The sequence below is a fragment of the Notolepis coatsorum genome (assembly GCF_963971535.1).
Source record: "Notolepis coatsorum genome assembly, chromosome: 13".
NCBI lineage: Eukaryota > Metazoa > Chordata > Actinopteri > Aulopiformes > Paralepididae > Notolepis > Notolepis coatsorum.
The window spans coordinates 86,616,731-86,637,927 of NC_140177.1; the positions used below are offsets into that span (position 1 = coordinate 86,616,731).

The 21,197-nt window shown below is 39.8% G+C and overlaps 1 protein-coding gene across 1 annotated transcript in view; it reads left to right on the forward strand.

The window, feature by feature from the left end:
- Positions 1-21,197, forward strand: part of astn1 (astrotactin 1) — a gene marked incomplete at both ends in the record, with an annotated part of 1,409,859 nt that overhangs the window by 605,705 nt on the left and 782,957 nt on the right. The window contains one exon of the mRNA XM_084327731.1: positions 268-418. Coding sequence (XP_084183857.1) covers positions 268-418 — 151 coding nt within the window. The remainder of the gene's footprint in view (positions 1-267; positions 419-21,197) is intronic.

The window sequence follows — 21,197 nt, forward strand, 5'->3', positions numbered from 1 at the left end:
AAAGTCCTTGTTGGCTCTGTCACAATACATGCACACAAAACCATGTTTATTGTTGTTTGTTTTCTCAAACAGTCCTCCCATGTATCTCTGTTACATCTGCAGTTTTTGTTCATTTGCGTAAATTTTTTCCCCCTCTCATCGAAAAGTGAGTCCTGTGTTCTACACAAGTTGAAATTGGCTGTGATCCACTCTTATGTTATATTGGCTGACTTCTTTCATCATGTTCATACATTGTGTGCCCCGCCCCCCTTCCCATCTATGTTTCAGAGAGGAGTTGATGATAAGTTCTTCCTTTGATAGTCTGGAGGTCCTCCTGGACTCCTTTGGGCCAGTAAGGGACTGCACCAAGGACAACGGGGGATGCAGCCGGAACTTCCGCTGCATCTCTGACCGCAAGCTGGACTCCACCGGCTGTGTGGTGAGCCCCCCCCCCCCCCCCCCCACACACACACACACTCCCATGAGACACCTATGTTGGGACATAGGAATGGGAGGTGAACCAAGGTGAAACTGAGTCCACCAACTGGACTGTAAGGCTATTTAATTGCCATGGCAACATAATTGATTGGAATTTGTTTTGGTGCAACTTATAGATAGATATACCATTTTGTTGACACAATCAATCCTTAATGTAACCACAAGGAATAATTTTCTAAAGATATATTTTTTAGTGCTTTTATTGACAGGACAGATGGAAATTTGGGAGAGAGAGATGGGGAGGACCTGCAACACATGTCCCTGGGCCGGATTTGAAGCCAGGACGTTGCGATTACAATGCAAGCACATTTACGTGGTGCGCCACTGGGGTGGCCCAATTTATATATATTTTTTTTACTAAACATATACAGTACTTACACTAGTATTTCTATTTAGTTGTTAAACAACATGCATATTGTATAGTAAAACAATTCTTACCTTTTCATTGGATCCATGGAGGTAGACCTTAATATTCAGTATACCTCCCAGCTCTATGAATAATAATATTTTATATGTATGTTGTCAACTGGCATGCTAAAGTTCGACTTGAGTTTTTGCTCAAATGTAAAGAAAATCACTGTCAACTAAGCCTATATGCTAATTTCATAAAATTCGAGTGAACTCGGCTATGATCATACTTTTCCCCTCTCAAAGTGAATGCAGTTTGTTCCTCAGCCAGCAGCTTGTTATAAATATCCGTTGACCTCCGCACAATCACACCAGGCTTCCTGTAGTGTTTCTGAGCAGTCGATAAATAGATGTGTGTCCAATTGTATTTCTTGTGTAAGTGCGCTACAGTGCGTGGGGAGATACAGTGCGGGGCACCTATCAAACTGACAAAACAGTCGGCTCCCAGGTGTGTTGCTTTAGCAGCTACTGTAGGAAATCAACCAGGCGCGTTGGTTTCAGTTTGTCTCTGTTTGTTTCACGTTCAGCTTTTGTGTTTGGTTATTTGCAGATCCTCTGCTCCTTCCGCTAGTGTTTTGCTGTTCTTTCTGGCTGAATCCCTCTCTGAATCCCTCGCCTGTCGACCGCTTTCCTGACAATTTTATTTATTTTTCAAGTACTGTGTGTTGCACTTGAGAGATGATTACCAGGTGTTTTGTGGGGACATGCTTTTTAGGCAATTTCATCTTGCTCCACCCAAGGTGTCCTCGTATCCCCTTCTATATTCTCTGCAAGGAACAGAAAATCATTTGTCAAGTGTTTTATATACAGTAATAGGCAGATTTATGTAACAATGGTGTGTATTCTTACCTAGCTGCCTAGCTGCCTTACCTATTATTTCCATGCGTGAAGGAAAGGGGGGGGGGGGGTCGTTTATAATTCCTTGATCGTCAGTAACGGCTTTATTTAGTATGGGTTGATATATTGATCAGACTGATTGCAAACAAGGAAATGGACAATCGGGCTGAAAATAACGTTAGTGTCCTCTTACCGTTCGCCGATGAGACTGGAGGAAAAAGATCCCAATTATTTGACCCCGATCTCCTAGTGCTGCTGCAGTCCGGAGGGGGGCTGGATGAATTATGAATGCCATGGCGAAAAAATGAAATATTGATCCCAAAAACGATTTACGCCGTTGTTGGCGTTCAACGCATGGCGGGCAATAACGACTTACGCCGTTTATGGTGCACAATGTGTTAATGCTGTTCTCTGTTAACCTCATTGCATAGGTTTCCATTAAGGGTTTTCTCTGTACATATGTTTCTGTTAAGGGTTAACCTCATTGCATATGTTTCCATTGAGGGTTACCTCTTTACATATGTTTCCAGTAGGATATCCCTTTACACATGCTTTTATTTATAGTGTGAGATTTCTTTTTACTAATACTTTTTTTTTTGTATTTTTTTTATTATTATTTTTTAAACATAACATCAAATTAGACACACAAGCATTAACAGTAAACATCCAATGAAATCACCATTTAAATAAATTTAGTATACGAGATATATACCTAATACTTGCTATCTAATACCCTACATACATATGCTCTCGCACGCTCACCCCCCCCGGACCCCCACTTGGATAATCCATCCATTAGCATTCGTTCCTAACCAGGCACTACAATTCATATGCTAGCTTTTATTCTCTCCACCACTTCTAACCAGATTGCAATTTTGGTTTCACTGACACCTAACATTCTTGCTGTAGATATTTCTAGATAAATCACATCGAGATAGGTAAGAACCCATACCCAGGGGAGCTCCAGTAGCTCACCACGTACCGCAAGTGCTATTTCAGCGCCGTGGACAACCGTGCTCGTCACGGATCTGGGGCTGAGCGAGTTCTAATCCCGGACTGCAGCCGTGCCTTTCCCAGAGTGTCTTCCCCCCCATCTGAACCCTTTCAGCCTGCTTCTGTCGGTCGAACTTGACCAAGTATAAATGCGATAAACGTATAAAAGAGCCAGGGAAATGGCCAAAGTTTAAAAAAAAAAAAAGAACCCATACCTTCCGGCACATTTTTTCCGGTTGAAACCATCGTGATGCTATCAGCTTTTTAGCCGCTGTGAGACCAGATAAAACTAGTCTCTTTAGCTGTATAGGGGCTGCAAATTGAAAAACATCATTCAACAGCAATACAGAGGGGTGTACAGGTATGTTCAGAAATAAGAAATTTGATAATTGCTGGGACACTTCTTTCCAGAATATCTTAACTGGTGGGCAATCCCAATACATGTGCATAAATGTACCCTCATCCCCATTTGTACATAAGGAACATCTGGAGTCTTGTTTAAGTCCCATTCTGTTCAATCTTATAGGAGTCAGGTATGTCCTATGAATATAATTAAGATTAATTTATTGATGGTCCGGGTTACATCCGGGTTACGTGATGCAATTTGAACGTTTGCCCAGACTTCTTGCCAATCAAAATGTATTTCCAAGTCTGGTATACTGAGTCTATGAGGAGGATTCCATACGAGGACGTTAGTAAGTGATGATAAAAATCAGATACGAAACCTCTCGATGTCTCTCTTTCATAGAAGAATTTGTGATATCTGTGGTGCTCAATTGGTATCCTTAATGGGACTCCATGAGCCTTCAAACAAACCAATAACCGTGCCTAAAAATAATATGTGGAACTGGTGAGATAAAATTTTGTATGTATGTCTTGATAGCTACAAAAACCCTGTTTGTTGAAAACATCTCCTAATGTGTGTATGCCCTGCTTTTCCCATTTAGGGTATCTTATAGGTCGTTTTCCAATCAGGAGTGCATTGTTATTGAATAGGGGAGTATGACTATGCCATTTATGTTGGTTCGAATTTCTTTTTTGTGTTTCACGCCATATCCGGATCACATGAGTAATAAGGGGGCCACATTTCAATTTGCATTGCTTAATTGATAATATGGTGTATACTATGTCCTGCAGTCTATGTGGTGCTACTATATTTTCTTCTAAGTTTCTCCAGGATACAGATGCTTGGGAATCAAACCAGGTTGTCAGTGGTCTTAACACTTTGAGCGCCACGCCTGGTTTTCCTTTTTACCGGCTGAATGCCACCATCGGTGCCAATGTTAACGTTAATATCGCCTAATCTATGTTTTAAATTATGGCTATGTGTCTAATCTGCCCATCGCATTATCAAAGACTATTTTCCAGTCAGTGCTGTCAAGGCAGATTGTTTTTTTATCGCGTCGTTTCCGTTTCAGAGCAGTTAGAAAAGCCCCCGTTTTGATATAAAAAAACAGCCCATTCTGGAGCATTCTATGAAAATCGTCTTTTAGTGGAATATTCCACAACGTTGATATTCGTCGGCCTTTTTATGAATCGTTTTCAAATAAACGCTAGATGATCAATATTATACGTGCACGCAAGCACATTACGGCCGCGCATGGATAATCGCCTCGTTGATTTCCTCTCTGACTTTTACAGTGAAATCGAAAGAAGACATTTCACAAAACAGCCTATATCTTCATCAAACTTACTCTGATTATCATAACACTGATAACATAGAGTCCTTACCTGACATCAGATGGTATCCAACTGGTATATTCCAATTCCTGATCACCATTCGAAAAAATCGATACGTGTATGGATCCAACACGATACTGTAGAACTCCATGATCAGCGGGGATCTGAGGTTCCAGAATTAACTGTGGTAACCCCGGCTGGATCAGTGGACTGGAAAATGTGGAATACCGGATTTTTTTCATTGAGTCCATTCCAAAATCACTTATGTCATCTGGGAGACGACAGGGGGCGCTTTTTTCCACAGTGATCGCCGGCGCCGCTCGGCTATACTCGGGTAGGCTCGGGTGATGCAATACGTTTTCAGATCGCTAAAAAAAAAAACAATTCCGAGAAATCTCGTGAGTGGCTTTCAACCACCTATAAAAAAACACGAGAAATCTTGTGAGTGGCACGGAAAGAGTTAAAGAGTACGCTTTAAAATAGTGGTAAAAGTCTGGAAATGCCATACCTCCGTCGGCTTTGTTTCTATGTGCGGTGGATCTTTTTATACGTGGAGGTTTGTTATTCCAAATAAATTTGTATGCGGTGGAGTGTAATTTTTTCCAGTAACCATCAGGAGGGGGTAACGGTAACATTGAGATAATGAAGTTGATTCTAGGTAAAACATCCATCTTAACTATTGATACCCGTGCCTGTAATGCGTTTTTTATGTTTGGACCACCTGTCAAAGTCGTATTTGATCTTATCTTGGAATTTTATGTAATTGTACTTCACCGTTTGGCTTATAGTAGGGAATACTTCAACTCCTAAACATCTGAAGTGTTTAACCATTGGTATTTTTTCTGGAAGGAGTATATTCTTTGCAGGGGCATTAAGTGGAAGGAAGGCCGACTTTGGCCAATTTATCCTAAATCCCGATAGATTACCAAAGTCATCAATCAACTTGAGAAGCTGAGGCATTGAAGTGTTCAGGTTTTGCATGAACAATATTACGTTGTCCGCATATAAACTAATATGATGTTGTGTGCCCTTGATTTCGATTGGTTCTATGGATTGGGATTGTCTTATATATTGTGCTAAAGGCTCTAGTGATAAAGCGAATAGTCCGGGACTAAGAGGAAATATTTCGGAGGTGATTATACCTGTTGTAATCATGGCTGATGGGTCTTTGTATAATACTTTAATCATATCAATGAATCATTTTCCTAATCCCATCCTTTCTAGCACTGCCCATAAATAAGACCATTCCAACCTATCAAAGGCTTTCATCGCATCCAGGGACAACATCGCTATAGGTGGGGTGTCATCCTTGCTGGCATCTAACACGTGTAATATCCGTCTTATATTATCCGTGATCAAGCGGCCTCTTATGAAGCCAGTCTGATCAGGATGAACCAAAGACGTCATATGCTTTTGAAGTCTGATGGCTAATACCTTGGAATACAGCTTGATATCGGTTCCGAGGAGGCTCAAGGGTCTATAACTACCGCAATCAGTGGGGTCTTTGTCTTTTTTAAGGAGGACTGTTATGAGTGCAATATTGTCAATCTTATGGAAATTCCCCTCCTTAATTGAGTATAAAATCATATTAAGTAATAGGGGTCCTATTACATCCCAGCATGATAGGTACATTTCTGGTGGGATACCGTCCCTTCCAGGAGCCTTACCACTTTGCATTTCAGATATGGCCTCCCTAAGTTTATCTAGTGTGATGGGTGTTTCTAGCTGTTTAGCGTCATCCTCTGATAGTTTAGGAAGGTTAATTTGATTAAGATATATGTCCATTTTGTTTTGATCGAAGGCCATTTCTGATTTGTACAAGTTGGAGTAAAACTTTTTGAATGTCTCGTTGATTTTTTTAGGGTCTGTAACAAGTCCTTGCTGTGCCTTAATAGTAGGGATATCTGCAAATTTTGCGTTGGCTTGTATCTGCATAGCTAGTAGGTGACTTGGTTTAGATCCATGAAAGTAATACTGTTGTCTTGTGCTACGTATTTGAACTTCAGATTGTTGTTTTAAAGTGGCATTAATCTCTTTTTTTAACACAGTAATTTGAGATTCCAATCGAGCCGAGTAGTTGTATTGTAAAGAGGAAAATAACGTAGAGTAAAGCGTTTCCATCTCTGCCAGTTTTGAACAACGATTTTTGCGTATTTTGGAGGAAAAGACCCCGGTAAAATCCTTGATAAATCCCTTTACTGACATCCATAATATTCTGGGGTCCTGTACCGATTGTGCATTCTCCAGCAGGAATACAGCAAGAGCTTCTTTGAATTGTGTAATGAATTCCTTGTTTTTCAGCAATATCGAGTTAAATCGCCATCTTGGGGCTCGGGATGACAGTATACCAAATGATCCTTTTAAGAGTAAATAACAGTGATCTGATAATGCATTGCGTACTATTTCCACGTCATAGTTATCAAATAGTCTAGGGGATGCAAAAACATTATCTATTCTGGAAAATGTGTCTTGCAGATCGACAAGAGTACTTTCGGGTCGTAGGGTTGAGTGATCGCCATAGGTCATTTACACCTATATTCTTAGCCCAATCCTTTAATGCATTCGATGAATTTTTCTGGTCATTGGAGAAAGTGGGATAAGATTTATCCATTCCGGGATCCCAAATGGCATTAAAATCTGCGCCAATTATAAATTAGTATTCAGGATAGTTTAACATTGTTCTGGTAAGTGTAGCGTAGAAATTGGCCTCGTAAAGATTTGGGGCATATGCCGCTACCAACGCTATTTTCCTGTTCCTGTATACAATTTTAGCTATGGTTATCCGACCATCTGTATCAGACCATACTTCCGGCAATTCAATATTCAACTTCCGTTTCACGACTATAGCAACTCCACGGGATCTCGTTCCAAAGGAAGAGTGACTAATGTTATGATATATGTTGTCCGCTAGCGTTGCTTTGTCTTCCACTAAAAGGTGTGTTTTGCTTAGAAGAGCCACACCAACCTGTTTGTTTTTCATCAGTGTGAGCACACTTTTGCGTTTATGTTGTTTATTTATTCCCCCAGGATTCCAGATCATTATATTTAAACTAGCCATAATCTATACATGTTGTTGTGTGCTTGTTGGTAATGCGTCTGGAGTACGAATTCACAATGGATATACATGCAATTATTGAGGTCCCGTTGAGAGCCGAGCTTAAAAACATACATATATACAAATAATCCCCTAAACCCCCCTCCCTCAGAGAGCCGTACAAGGCTGTGTTCCTTGGACACAACCTTCGTGTACAACTCCCTCCCTTACACCACCGGTTAGCCCAGAGTGAGCCATTTATCCTTAACTTTCCTATGCTAATTGCCATAGGATCTAAAACTTTAATTCTAATTTAATAGAATGTCACTCGTGGCCTAGCCACTCTCCCTTTAACACTTTGAGCGCCACGCCTGGTTTTCCGTTTTACCGCTTGAATGCCACCATCGGCGCCAATGTTAACGTTAATATCGCCTAATCTATGTTTTAAATTATGGCTATGTGTCTAATCTGCCCATCGCATTATCAAAGACTATTTTCCAGTCAGTGCTGTGAAGGCAGATTGTTTTTTTATCGCATCGTTTCCGTTTCAGAGCAGTTAGAAAAGCCCCCGTTTTGATATAAAAAACAGCTCATTCTGGAGCATTCTATGAAAATCGCCTTTTAGTGGAATATTCCACAACGTTGATATTCGTCAGCCTTTTTATGAATCGTTTTCAAATAAACGCTAGATGATCAATATTATATGTGCACGCAAGCACATTACGGCCGCGCACTGATAATCGCTCCGTTGATTTCCTCACAGACTTTTACAGTGAAACCGAAAGAAGACATTTCACAAAACAGCTTATAACTTCATCAAACTTACTCTGATTATCCTACCACTGATAACATAGAGTCCTTACCTGACATCAGATGGTATCCAACTGGTATATTCCAATTCCTGATCACCATTCGAAAAAATCGATACGTGTATGGATCCAACGCGATACAGTAGAACTCTATGATCCGCGGGGCTCTGAGGCTCCAGAATGAACTCTGGTAACCCCGGCTGGATCAGTGAACTGGAAAATGTGGAGTACCGGATTTTTTTCCCCATCCATTTTCATTGAGTCCATTCCAAAATCTCTTATGTCATCTGAAAGACGATAGGGGGCGCTTTTTTCCACATATGATCTCCGGCGCCGCTCGTGTATACTCGGGTAGGCTCGCGTGATGCAATATGATTTCAGATCGTTAAAAAAATAAATTAAAAATTCAGAGAAATCTCGTGCGTGGCTTTCAACCACATAAAAATAAACCCGAGATATCTCGTGTGTGGCAGTTAAAGTGTTAAGAAATAAACCATACCATACCATACCATTATCTACAGTACACTGTACGATTTTTCACCGTAAAGTCACAATAAATTACTGGCAATATTTTGCATGACTTTTACAGTAAGGTTCACAACTATTTACTGTGAATGGCTTCACAGCAATGTATTGTAATTTCACATCAATGATTGTACAATACATTGTTGTGAATGTAAAAATGTGTACTGTAATTTCACAACTTCAAATTGTAAGAAATTACTGTGATATTACATAATTTAGTTGTATATGCATTACAACAATTTACTGTGAATTTACATAATTTCACAACTTCAAATTGTAAGAATTACTGTGATATTACATCATTTTGTTGTATATGCATTAGGCCTACAACAATTTACTGTGAATTTACATTACAATATGTACTGTGAAAAGTAATGCAAAAGAGTTGCCAACAATTGACTGTGATTGAATGTACAATGTTGTCAAGTCTTTTGCATTACTTTTCACAGTACATGTACTGTGAAAAGTAATGCAAAAGACATGCCAACAAAATAATTGAATAATAATAATAATAATTATATTATATAATTATAATTATAAATAATTTGGCAAAATAACTGTCAATTTACAATAATAGATGTGCATAACTGTATAGTCCCCAGCTCCAGTATACTTCTGGAGGAAGCTCATATAATAGTTTATTGTCAAATACTATATTGGATGACGTGATTAATCACGACAGGAAACCAAAGTGTGAGCTTCTGCCAGGAAGTATACTGGAGCTGGACTACAAAAATGCACGTAGGCTATTGTACATTAAAAACAACACTACAAACGCACAAATGAGGTAAGCCATCATGGCCTATTTATTGTCAAAAGACACAAGAATATATATTATATATTATTCTTAAAATGGTAAATCACTCACATTCCATAGGAAAATCCCATAATTAACTCTGAAGAAATGGTCCTCTGTGAAACGCTCGTTGTACAAGTATCGCAGAGAAATGTCAAAGGTATCACAGTTGCATGAGGGTTTCGGACAGAGAAATGCAATGGTTTGAAAGCTTGGTGTTGCTAATAAACATTTTAAATATTCTTTTATAAACTGCTGGTCAACACTTCTCAAAACGGCTTTAGCTGACTGATGCGCCTTGTACAACGAACATTTCGCCAGTTCTTCAGAGTTAATTATTGGATTTTATTGTCAAAAGACAAAATAATCATATTCATAAGTAAAATGGTAAATGGCTGCTTTATTTTTTTTTTTTTTTTTTTTTTTTACAATTTGTGCACATTTGACCCATTCACACATGCAAGGTGCCAACCTGCTCATCGGGAGCAAGTAGCTGATGCTATGTATTATTACTTAGCTGATGATACACAGTAAATTTCGCAGAGTAAATTTTACTCAAACTGAGTCCATTTGAGCCCAAGTGAGTACAATTTTACTCAGTTTGAGTACAATTTACTCAGCAGAATTTACTGTGTATGTATTATTATCTACAGTAGCTGATGATATGTATTCTTACCTAGCTGATGATATGTATTATTAATATCTACAGTAGCTGATGATATGTATTCTTACCTAGGAAGGTACTGGTACAGACAGCAAAATGATAGACTTGAGATTGACACATGTTCTACTCATATACTGACACTATAAGTAGCTTTAATAAAATTAGAGAATTAGTGGAGACCTATTTGAAAAGTTCACTGCCGTAATGCAAATGTATTATCCTCAATGCATATTACAGCCTTTACTGCAGCAGAAACGCATAGCATATGCACCTCCGCTCAGACAAAGTAAATCTAAAAAACTGTTTGTAGTGGCCAAAATCCAAACAGGTTTGTCCTATAACCTATTTGAATCTTCCACTTGTAGGTTGGGAAGCAGTGTCAGACTCGCAGTCGCAGAACAGAAACCACTGCACGTTTTTGTTGTTCCTTTTGCTCTTTTAATGGTCCAGCAAGAACAAAACATGAAAACAATATCGTACATAAAAATAAAACAAGAGATCCTAATAATCTTAGTAACAAAAAGGTTGCGTCTGCGCTGCGTGTCAATGACAGTATTGCTGCTGCCTGCTGCTCAGCCGTCACACGCCGCACCTGTGGCTTATAGCGTTAGCCCCGCCCCATTCACCTGAGCAAAGCGCCCCACTCACTGCAACAGAGAAATGTATTAATACAGGTTCACAATTAATCAAAACAAATAAGCTTGAATGCGGCTCTTACACCGGCCCCTAATTGTTCTCTAGGAATCAATTACTCAAACAAAATAAAGAGCCGTAAAACTATCAACAAATTAATTTAGAAAATATAGTATATACATTACATCCCTTGTTGATGTTGAAAGAAGAACTTAACTCTTCATTCTTAACCGTATCCTAGGGCCAGAGGTTACTAGCACATAGCCTTAAGGAGGGATCTTTATGATCGCTAGGTCAGTCAAATCAGAAAAAACAAAAAACTGTAATCCAAAGTGGCAAAGAGTGTATATCTCCATGTATCAGTCTATGGGTGTATATCTATGTATTAGTCTATGGGTGTACGTCTATGTATCAGTCTATGGGTGTACGTCTATGTATCAGTCTATGCTGTTCGTAACTATCAACAAATTAATTTAGAAAAATATAGTATATACATTACATCCCTTTTTGGCTGTTGAAAGAAGACCTGTTATTCTTCAATCTCCAGGAATGCGGCATAGCTTAGCTATGGGCCTATCAATAATGGATGTTTTCGTCTGGAGCTTCACTGCACGGGTCAGACCTCCTGCATCAGGCTTGGTCTCCTGTACTCTGCCTAGTGGCCACGACCCCCGTGGAGCAGTTGGGTCAACTACCAGGACGACATCTCCAATGTTAAAGTTTTTTCCTTTTTTTTCCTCACTGTGCTCCATTTCGGTCTTCCTTGGAGTAGCAGAAGGTATTCTTGTGTCCTGGCGTAGAGGTCAGATCTCTCGCAGAAGATGGTTTGTAGGCCTTCATCCAGTATAGGATCGATCTTACTGTTCTTCTGCACTCTGAATGGAGCGGTTTCCAGCACTGCCATTTCCACTGGGAAGGATTGCTTTTGAACATAGGTGATGACTGACCTCTCTGCCTGTGAGAGGTCTTCCACTGTGAGGAGCTGTCCACCAAGTGTGGTCCTGAAAGCGCCTAGCTCAGTGCTCACCTTTTGGCTGCTCGAGTGGGTGTGGCTGTGACCTGGGGAAAGCTCTTTGCGCTTTTTGACGGTCATCAGAGCATTCTTCCTAGTGTGCTCGTTACCAATGTACTTGAGTACTGTTTGGCTATCCCCGGCCCCTATGTGACCACATAACTCTGCTCTCTTCATATCTGCTGGGGTCTTGTCCTCTGCCCTCTTCATGTCTGCTGGGGTCTTGTCCTCTGCCCTCTTCATGTCTGCTGAGGTATTGTCCTCTGCTCTCTTCATGCCTGCTGAGGTCTTGTCCTCTGCCCTCTTCATGTCTGCTGGGGTCTTGTCCTCTGCCCTCTTCATGTCTGCTGAGGTATTGTCCTCTGCCCTCTTCATGCCTGCTGAGGTCTTGTCCTCTGCCCTCTTCATATCTGCTGGGGTCTTCTCCTCTGCCCTCTTCATATCTGCTGGGGTCTTCTCCTCTACCCTCTTCATATCTGCTGGGGTCTTCTCCTCTGCCCTCTTCATATCTGCTGGGGTCTTCTCCTCTGCCCTCTTCATATCTGCTGGAGTCTTCTCCTCTGCCCTCTTCATGCCTGCTGAGGTCTTGTCCTCTGCCCTCTTCATATCTGCTGGGGTCTTCTCCTCCGATGCCAGGCTTCTGGATTTTTCCTCACAGGGACTCTGGACCGGTGTGGTGAGAACAGGCGCCTCCCTATTGGCTGCTGCGATGGCCTCAGAACCATGTGGCCAAGACACAGGAAGTCCCCGTCTGAAATGCACCTGCGGCGCCTCCCGTTGAGCAGAGGGGTGGGCTCCGTCCTTCTCTTGCGGCCCGGCTTTTGCGGGAGAAGTGAGGGGCGAGGCCTGTGGCTGAGGGCTGTCGGTGAAAGTACGGGGCCGCTTGATGACCATCGAGGTGGAGGACGGGAACTGGGCAGGGGGGTCCCTCAGGAACCGGAACTTCCTAAACGAAGACTGAGGCGACAGAGGCGTCGGTGACATGGGCATGACAGGTCGAATATTGTGCACTAGTTGGGGCTGGTGCTGGTCATTAATGTCATCTGGCTGAGCATCGGGCCAACTGTGAGCATTACCATCGTTAACATTAAAAAAGGGCAAGTGATGTGCTCCTGCCTTGCTCCTAACAGCTGGAGCGCCTATGTCATATGGATGAATTGAAACATCTGGCTTTGAATATACCAGCGCGGTAGCTGCTACTTCAGCCCGTGCAGGGCGGCACCTTTTTAATTCAATGTCTTTAAGATAGTCAATTTTGGCTGTGCTGGCTGCTATTTCACCTTGTAATTCTAATGTTTCTCTCTTTTTTTCTAATGTTTCTCTCTTTTTTTTTAACATTTGTTCCTGTTCTTCAATGGCATGTTTTTCTTGTAACATAGAAGCTTTGGCCAATAAATATTGTCTCTCTGCCTCCGCGTTGATGCGTAATGTTGAGGAAGAGGAGGAGTGGTGGGAGGAAGAGTGAGACCTCGTTGAGCGTGTGTCTACCATCCTATTTGGATGCGCGCAGCTGCGCCTCATATGTCATTAACGGGCAGGTCTGCCTTATCTGAACTCGCCATTTTAATTCAGAATAAACAAATAAATAAATCCAAAAGGTCTTCAACGTGTTTAGAAACAGTGGCTGGTTATTTCATTATCATTGTCTTTCTCAATTGTTTGTTTGGTTACAGCCGCACGCCAGGCCGGCGTTTCCTTGTCTCGATGCGCGCAGCTGCGCCTCATCCATGTCATTAACGGGCGTCTGAACTCGCCATTTTAATTCAGAATAAACAAACAAATGAATCCAAAAGGTCTTCAACAGTGGCTGGTTATTTCATTATCCTTGTCTTTCTCAATTGTTTGTTTGGTTACAGCCGCACGCCAGGCCGGCGTTTCCTTGTCTCGATGCGCGCAGCTGCGCCTCATCCATGTCATTAACGGGCGTCTGAACTCGCCATTTTAATTCAGAATAAACAAACAAATGAATCCAAAAGGTCTTCAACAGTGGCTGGTTATTTCATTATCCTTGTCTTTCTCAATTGTTTGTTTGGTTACAGCCGCACGCCAGGCCGGCGTTTCCTTGGCTGCTCTTTTTATCCATATGTCACAAGCACAAAATAAAATATTCACTGTCCATAAACATCGTTATCAGAGGCAAACGTCCATTTAGTAATAATCCATGCATTTATTCCAAACGAATAATTATTCATGTGGCGTTGGTTTTTGCAAACACATACCTTAATTATTTGTTTGTTTGTTTGTTTACAGCCGTCAGGCCGGCGTTTCCTCTGTTTGTAGCCGCGCGTCGGGCCGGCGCTTTCCGTTCCAATTTGGACCCGTTTGATCCTCCAATCCTTTTTCGTTCCTTCGGATCCCTGTGATCCTCCAATAATCCGTGCTCTTCAATCGCAGCATGTCATTGACTTGATGTAGTGGCCAAAATCCAAACAGGTTTGTCCTATAACCTATTTGAATCTTCCACTTGTAGGTTGGGAAGCAGTGTCAGACTCGCAGTCGCAGAACAGAAACCACTGCACGTTTTTGTTGTTCCTTTTGCTCTTTTAATGGTCCAGCAAGAACAAAACATGAAAACAATATCGTACATAAAAATAAAACAAGAGATCCTAATAATCTTAGTAACAAAAAGGTTGCGTCTGCGCTGCGTGTCAATGACAGTATTGCTGCTGCCTGCTGCTCAGCCGTCACACGCCGCACCTGTGGCTTATAGCGTTAGCCCCGCCCCATTCACCTGAGCAAAGCGCCCCACTCACTGCAACAGAGAAATGTATTAATACAGGTTCACAATTAATCAAAACAAATAAGCTTGAATGCGGCTCTTACACTGTTTCAATCTCCTATGCACTCATATGCATTGCCCATATCTCTTATCTTATTTTGATCTCAAGCATTACTAGCACAGACAGCAGCACAATGGTAAAGTTGAGATTGATATGTTCAAAACACATTTCCTTTTCCCATGCATACAACGTATCTAACAAAACATACGATTATTACATACGTGATTTGGGATGTATAGATGGGATGTATCTATGCTGTATTTTTTGAGAACATGTTTGCAACATTTAGAGCAAAATTCCACATTATTATAACATATACTGGCAACATACATATGCATCCCAACTCATGTATTTCTGTTTTGTTATATACTACTTATAGTGTCAGTATATGAGTAGAACATGTGTCAATCTCAAGTCTATCATTTTGCTGTCTGTACCAGTACCTTCCTAGGTAATAATACATATCATCAGTTACTGTAGATATGAATAATACATATCATCAGCTAGGTAAGAATACATATCATCAGCTACTGTAGATAATAATAATACATATCATCAGCTAAGTAATAATACATAGCATCAGCTACTTGCTCCCGATGAGCAGGTTGGCACCTTGCATGTGTGAATGGGTCAAATGTGCACTGTTTTGCAACATTCTTGGGTGGCTATAGCCTTTTCAAGAGTGAGTCGGCCTTAATTCTTGCGTTGGTCAGCTGTGCTTTGTAAAAAGACAACTGCCTGAGGAGATCAGGTTTCCCGTTATACAAAGGTGTCTGAGTTAGGTTTCTTCAAATGGAGCTTGCTTCTCTGCTAGTGAGTACTATACTGTACCTTAGAAATGGCCTCAGAGACAGCTGCAAAGGTACACCGTAAATCTGAGCTGTCCTTCACTGGGGTGCTGTCGAAAAGTGTATCAATCAATGACACATGAATCGATTGTCTCACTTGTATAGGCTTATGAATGACGTTTTAATATAACAAGTGCTGTCATAATAATTTTACGTCAATATAATATTGCAGAAGAGGAAGCTATGCCTAGGCTTGCAGCCTCAGTATCCTCTTCTTTTATTATAATGACTTCGAAAGGCATACTTTTATAGACTTATTTCTGTGTAATTGTTGCTTTGGGATTGGTTTATACTATTTTGTGTGAATGTCTTTTGACCATTGTTTTGTTTTTCTATTTAAAATGTCTTAAAGCTGCATTAACTGCTTTTGAAATGAGGAAATGAGCCATGCAGGCTCAACCACATATGCATTACATTCAATAAGAACGTAATTGAATTGGGGAAAATGGGGACCATTTTGAATCAACCAATAAATTATGCTCTCACTGAAGGTAATTTGTATATAGTTGAGTCTTTAACCATTTTAGCCTACTTGTGTCTATTTAGACTTTCATTCCGGGATGGTAGTTGTTGAAAAATTACTTCACTGCAGTCATCTGCAATCTTTACTGTCACCATTGCAATTACCAATCTCAGGAAGGGCTTACATTAAATTATTTTGTTGAGAGATGCTTGTGCAATATTATCTATTTCATGGTTACATTTTCATTCATTGGACAATCATTTTCATCAAGAGCAAATATGCCTCCCGTCACAGTTTAGAATTGCAATTTGAAAGAAAAATAACCTTCTTAGATATCAATTTAAGTGTCCGCTTCGTCCGCATCCTCTTTCTGTGCTAGTGCAATTAAACATCTGCCTTTTCAAAGGCCGGTTTTTGCTGTCCATTCAAAAACAAATCCGTAGAAAATCAGCTTGTTTATTTCCCATGGATTGATAAATGCCACAAACCTTGCTGCTCAAGAAAATTACATTTTCTAGCCAAGCAATTAGATTCTGTTAACAATGTATTGCTGCTGTCTAAACTGGCCTCCCATTGGCCCTCTTGTCCTGTTGCCTGTCAGGTCTCTCTGATGCCATTTTAAGGATTTACTACAAAAATACTCAACACATCTTTTTTAAATATATATATTTTTTATGGAGAGTGATAAATTAGAATGGATGATACGTTGAAATCCTTAGCATCATGACTACATGACATCTAAATATTGTCAGTAGACAAAGCTATAGCTTTGATTAGGCCCAGAAAATCTGGCCCAAACCTACATGTCGCTGCTGTCGGGACAAAACGACATAACTCCATTTTTTAAATATATATTTTTTATATAAATCAACTCCGTAGATCATCCTCCATATGTGTGTGTGGGTTTTACAAAGTTTAAACAATGGGAAAGCATTAAACCGATCATCTGTCTAAACCTCCTAACTCGATTCACCCTCAAATCTGTGTTAGTTTTTTTCATCTGCTGAAAAGTTGGGTTTTTGGAGTTATGAGGTTTTGTCCCGACAGCAGCGATGTCCAAGATGACCAAGCCCGAACTGAGCCCAAACCATGGCTATATAATAAATTACACTATATAATGAATTACATCGTCAAGGCATACAGATTTTAAATATATATTTTTTTAAAAGTAGGCTACCTTTGCTTATACATATATATATATTATATTATATATAAGTCGCATGCATAATGCATCCCCTAAGTCAGTGTCGGACTAGCCATAATGTTGTTGATGGAAGATGCAGACTGTTGCCTGTGTTGTTGAGTCAAGTTAAATAAATGAAGAGGCCCTCAATATATATCCGTTTCAGTATTTTTTTATGAGTGAATGAGAGAGAACTGTCTGTGTTGCCTCTCTGCTCGCTATCCAGTTCAGCACCACAGACATCAGAGTGTGTGTTTCAGTACAGAGTGGAGCTGAACTGAGGGCCAACACTGAGTCTAATTTCTCTCTCATCAAGGGTCTCTCCATTTATTTAACTTGACTCAACAACACAGGCAACAGTCTGAAAGTCTTCCATCTACAACATTATGGCTAGGCTGATGAAACAGAAAACCATCTCTCTGCTGGCACACTCAAGATGGGGATCATTCGTATATATATATATATAAATATATAAACCCAACCCTATTCAAGCTTGATGGAATTTAGAGAAATCACAGCCCCAGGAGTCGGGCCGGGCCCAATCGGTTTCAGGCAGAGAATCAAAGCTCTAGACCAAGCCAGGAGCCTGCCAACACACTATTCTATCATGAAATTAAATATACTTCAATAAGTCTTCAAGATTTGTTACAACATATTGCCAATAGTGTTGCAATATCCCAGTCCCAGAACTCGTACAGAACCAACATATTATTTTACGTCTAGACATTTGATTGCACCATCAATCTCTCTATGCCTTCGATAAGAATGCAGAAGAGATGCTGGATCTTTTTAAAAGATGTATGTCCTTGCTTTGACGCATACTGGTACAATAGCCTGTAAGAACAAACATTTCATGGACATCCTTCAAATGGTTACAGCGTGTTGCAAATCATTGCCAAAAGTAGTGGAATATCAGAGACATTTCTTTTAACCATTTAACCATTTTCTTATGCAGCCAAATATTCCTTGCCAAGGCTCTGAAGTATCATGATACATTCTTTATTTTGTTAATTCATTATTTACTTGTTCTGTAAATCTCATGCACAAGAAAGTCCCAGTGTGTTTCATTAAATAAAAAATAAACGTCAATTGAGAATGAAATGGAAATTATTGAAAAGATGACTCAGAGAGCGCCTATAGGGGGATTTTCTGGGGATACTCTGGACGTGGATTTATTTTGTTCAGATCAGATTATGTTGGCGTAGTATAGCTCAAACAAACATATACTCTACTATATAAGTCCACAAGGTCAGTATCCCATATACTGTCAGTAGAGCAGCCCAGGTCTGTATATCTTGATGTTGCACATATTAGAATATTGTGGGTTTTTGCCTTTGGAGAGATTTGTTTATGTTCACACTAGGGGTATGTGGCGACATCATTATCTGTATCTGACTGTATCTGTATCTGTATCTGTATCTGTATCTATCTGTTCAACCAACAAAATTATCTGGATTCGGATTCAGAAAAGGAAATGAGTGTGGTTTATAATTTTTCTTTCTTTTTTTTGTTTGTTTGTTTGCAACAATTATTGTACAATACAAGATGGGAACAGATGTAATCAAATTCATAAATTAACATTAGATTAACGGAAGTCATGTTAAATCCAGCAAATGTATTTTCTAACCTAATATTTATTGTAAATGCAATTGCTGTGCCTTAAAATCATTTAATTGATTTAATATAATTAATTGTGAATATATTTATACCTCATCATACTATACTTGTCAGTACTTGTACTGTCTCTCTCTCTCTCTCTCTCTCTCTCTCTCTCTCTCTCTCTCTCTCTCTCTCTCTCTCTCTCTCTCTCTCTCTCTCTCTCTCTCTCTCTCTCTCTCTCTCTCTCTCTCTCTCTCTCTCTCTCTCTCTCTCTCTCTCTCTCTCTCTCTCTCTCTCTCTCTCTCTCTCTCTCTCTCTCTCTTTATTCTTATTTTTAAGCTAGGTTTTATGAACTGTCTGAAGTTGACCCCCCCCCTCTTTAACTGGGGGACATTGAACAATCAGAAACTGAAACAAATATTTACAACAGTATTACATAACAGTAATTATGTTAACTGTTTGCCTGTTTTATAAAAGAAATTATATGTAATGTTTTATGCAGCCTGTAGATGAGTATGGGCCAAATAACCACTTGTAGTGCTATTTAGCACCCTTTTTGTTAGTGTAGACAACACACCATACCTTCCCTCCCCTGCTAAATCACTGTCAGGTGTGTTCTCTTTACACAGCCTGTAAACTAATAGGTTTATAATATGTTGTTGTTCTCTGACAATAAAGTGTAATCTAATCTAATATGTGTGTGATGTTCTGAAAACTAAACCAGCTTTATAGAGTAGAAAAGGTTTAACCTGTTAAGCCCTAGCCATATTTTCCGAAAATGTGCCTAAAAGTAAATGGGAGATTGTTCCACTTCTACAAGGTCCATTTGCATGTGCTTGGTATCTAGGGACATCTATGGACCTCAGGGAATGTATTCCCAGTGTCAGAAATACTGTGTCTGTTACTATGCTTGAGTAAATTGTAATGAACCAAAGGAGAATATAAATTATTATTATTATCCGTTTTTTTCCCCATTTTTGTCGGTGAATAACACCATGCTAACATTGACCTTCATTCAGCACCTGGCATTCAGCACCTTCTTGAGATCAAGTGTACAAAATATCTAAGCATGAACAAAGGGCAGATGTTTTACAGTTATTTTTGTAGATACAGTACTGAATTTGTCCATCCAGACACATGCAATAATGAAATATGAATATAGAATATCAGGCCTATAAATGCTCACCCACAAATGCCTCTACGGAAACGACCCCTATACCTCAAAGAACTCATCACCCCTCACTCCTCCTCTCGACATCTCCGCTCTGGCCAGGCAAACCTCCTCCAGCGCCCAAGGACAAATCTATGCACTATGGGAGATCGGGCTTTTTGCTCCTCCGCTCCCAGTCTGTGGAATGCTCTCCCTGACTACCTGAGAGCACCACAGACTGTGGATGTTTTTAAGAAAGGCCTCAAAACCCACCTTTTTAGTAGAGCCTTCTGTTGACCTTTTATCAAAAAATTTTTTGCTCCACACATTTTATGTTATTTTACCAATTTATTTTATCAGTTTTATTATTCTATGTTTCTCTGCTATTTTATGTTTTAGTCTTGCCTATTTTTATATTCTTTCTTTCCTTTATTCTCGCTAGCTTTTAAGTCCCTTAACTGTAGCGCTCTGAGAGTTGCCCCGCAACTGTAAAGCGCATTACAAATGAAATCTATTATTATTATTATTATTATTTCAGTGGCAATTGTTTATGTCTTGTAAATGTTTGCATGGTGTTACTGTTATTCACTGTCAAAGATGAAAAAAGAAAAGAAAAAGAAATGAAAATTGATATTCTCCTTTGGTTTATTATAATTTACTCAAGCCTAGTAACAGACACAATATTTCTGAAACTGGGAATACATTCCCTGAGATCCATAGATGTCCCTAGATACCAATAACATGCAAATGGACCTTGTAGAAGTGGAGCAATCTTCCATTTACTTAGGTATGTATTTTTTGCCGGATTTTCTGAAAATATGGCTAGGGTTCAAGAGGTTAAGGGGTTAAAATAATTGGTAAACAAATTTATTGCTGAAAATATACACTTTGACTGCTGTTTTGATAGGGGTAGGGTCTTTACTCTTGGCTACATTTGAAAAAGAAACGCAACATTAATTAATATGGACTGTATTGATCTATTTGTGAGGTGAAATTAATCTTCGCCCATTACCAATCGGGGTTAAGAGGTTAAACACGATAATTATGATTGTCGGAAACTAATCTTAAAGAAATTATCATTACAAATTAAAATTGGCCCAGTAACTCATAACGTAGTGTCCATCTCATTGTCTGTGCTTTCCTGAATTCAGATTCAGACTCATCCCTAGTTCACACATCAAACTGTCATAGGCCACAGAAATAGCATGCATTCTCAAACTATATGTTGTCGCCCTTTAATTTGACACTTGTCATTACCTTTTTCCTTTTAATAAACACATTTGAATTAACAACACACTCAATGACA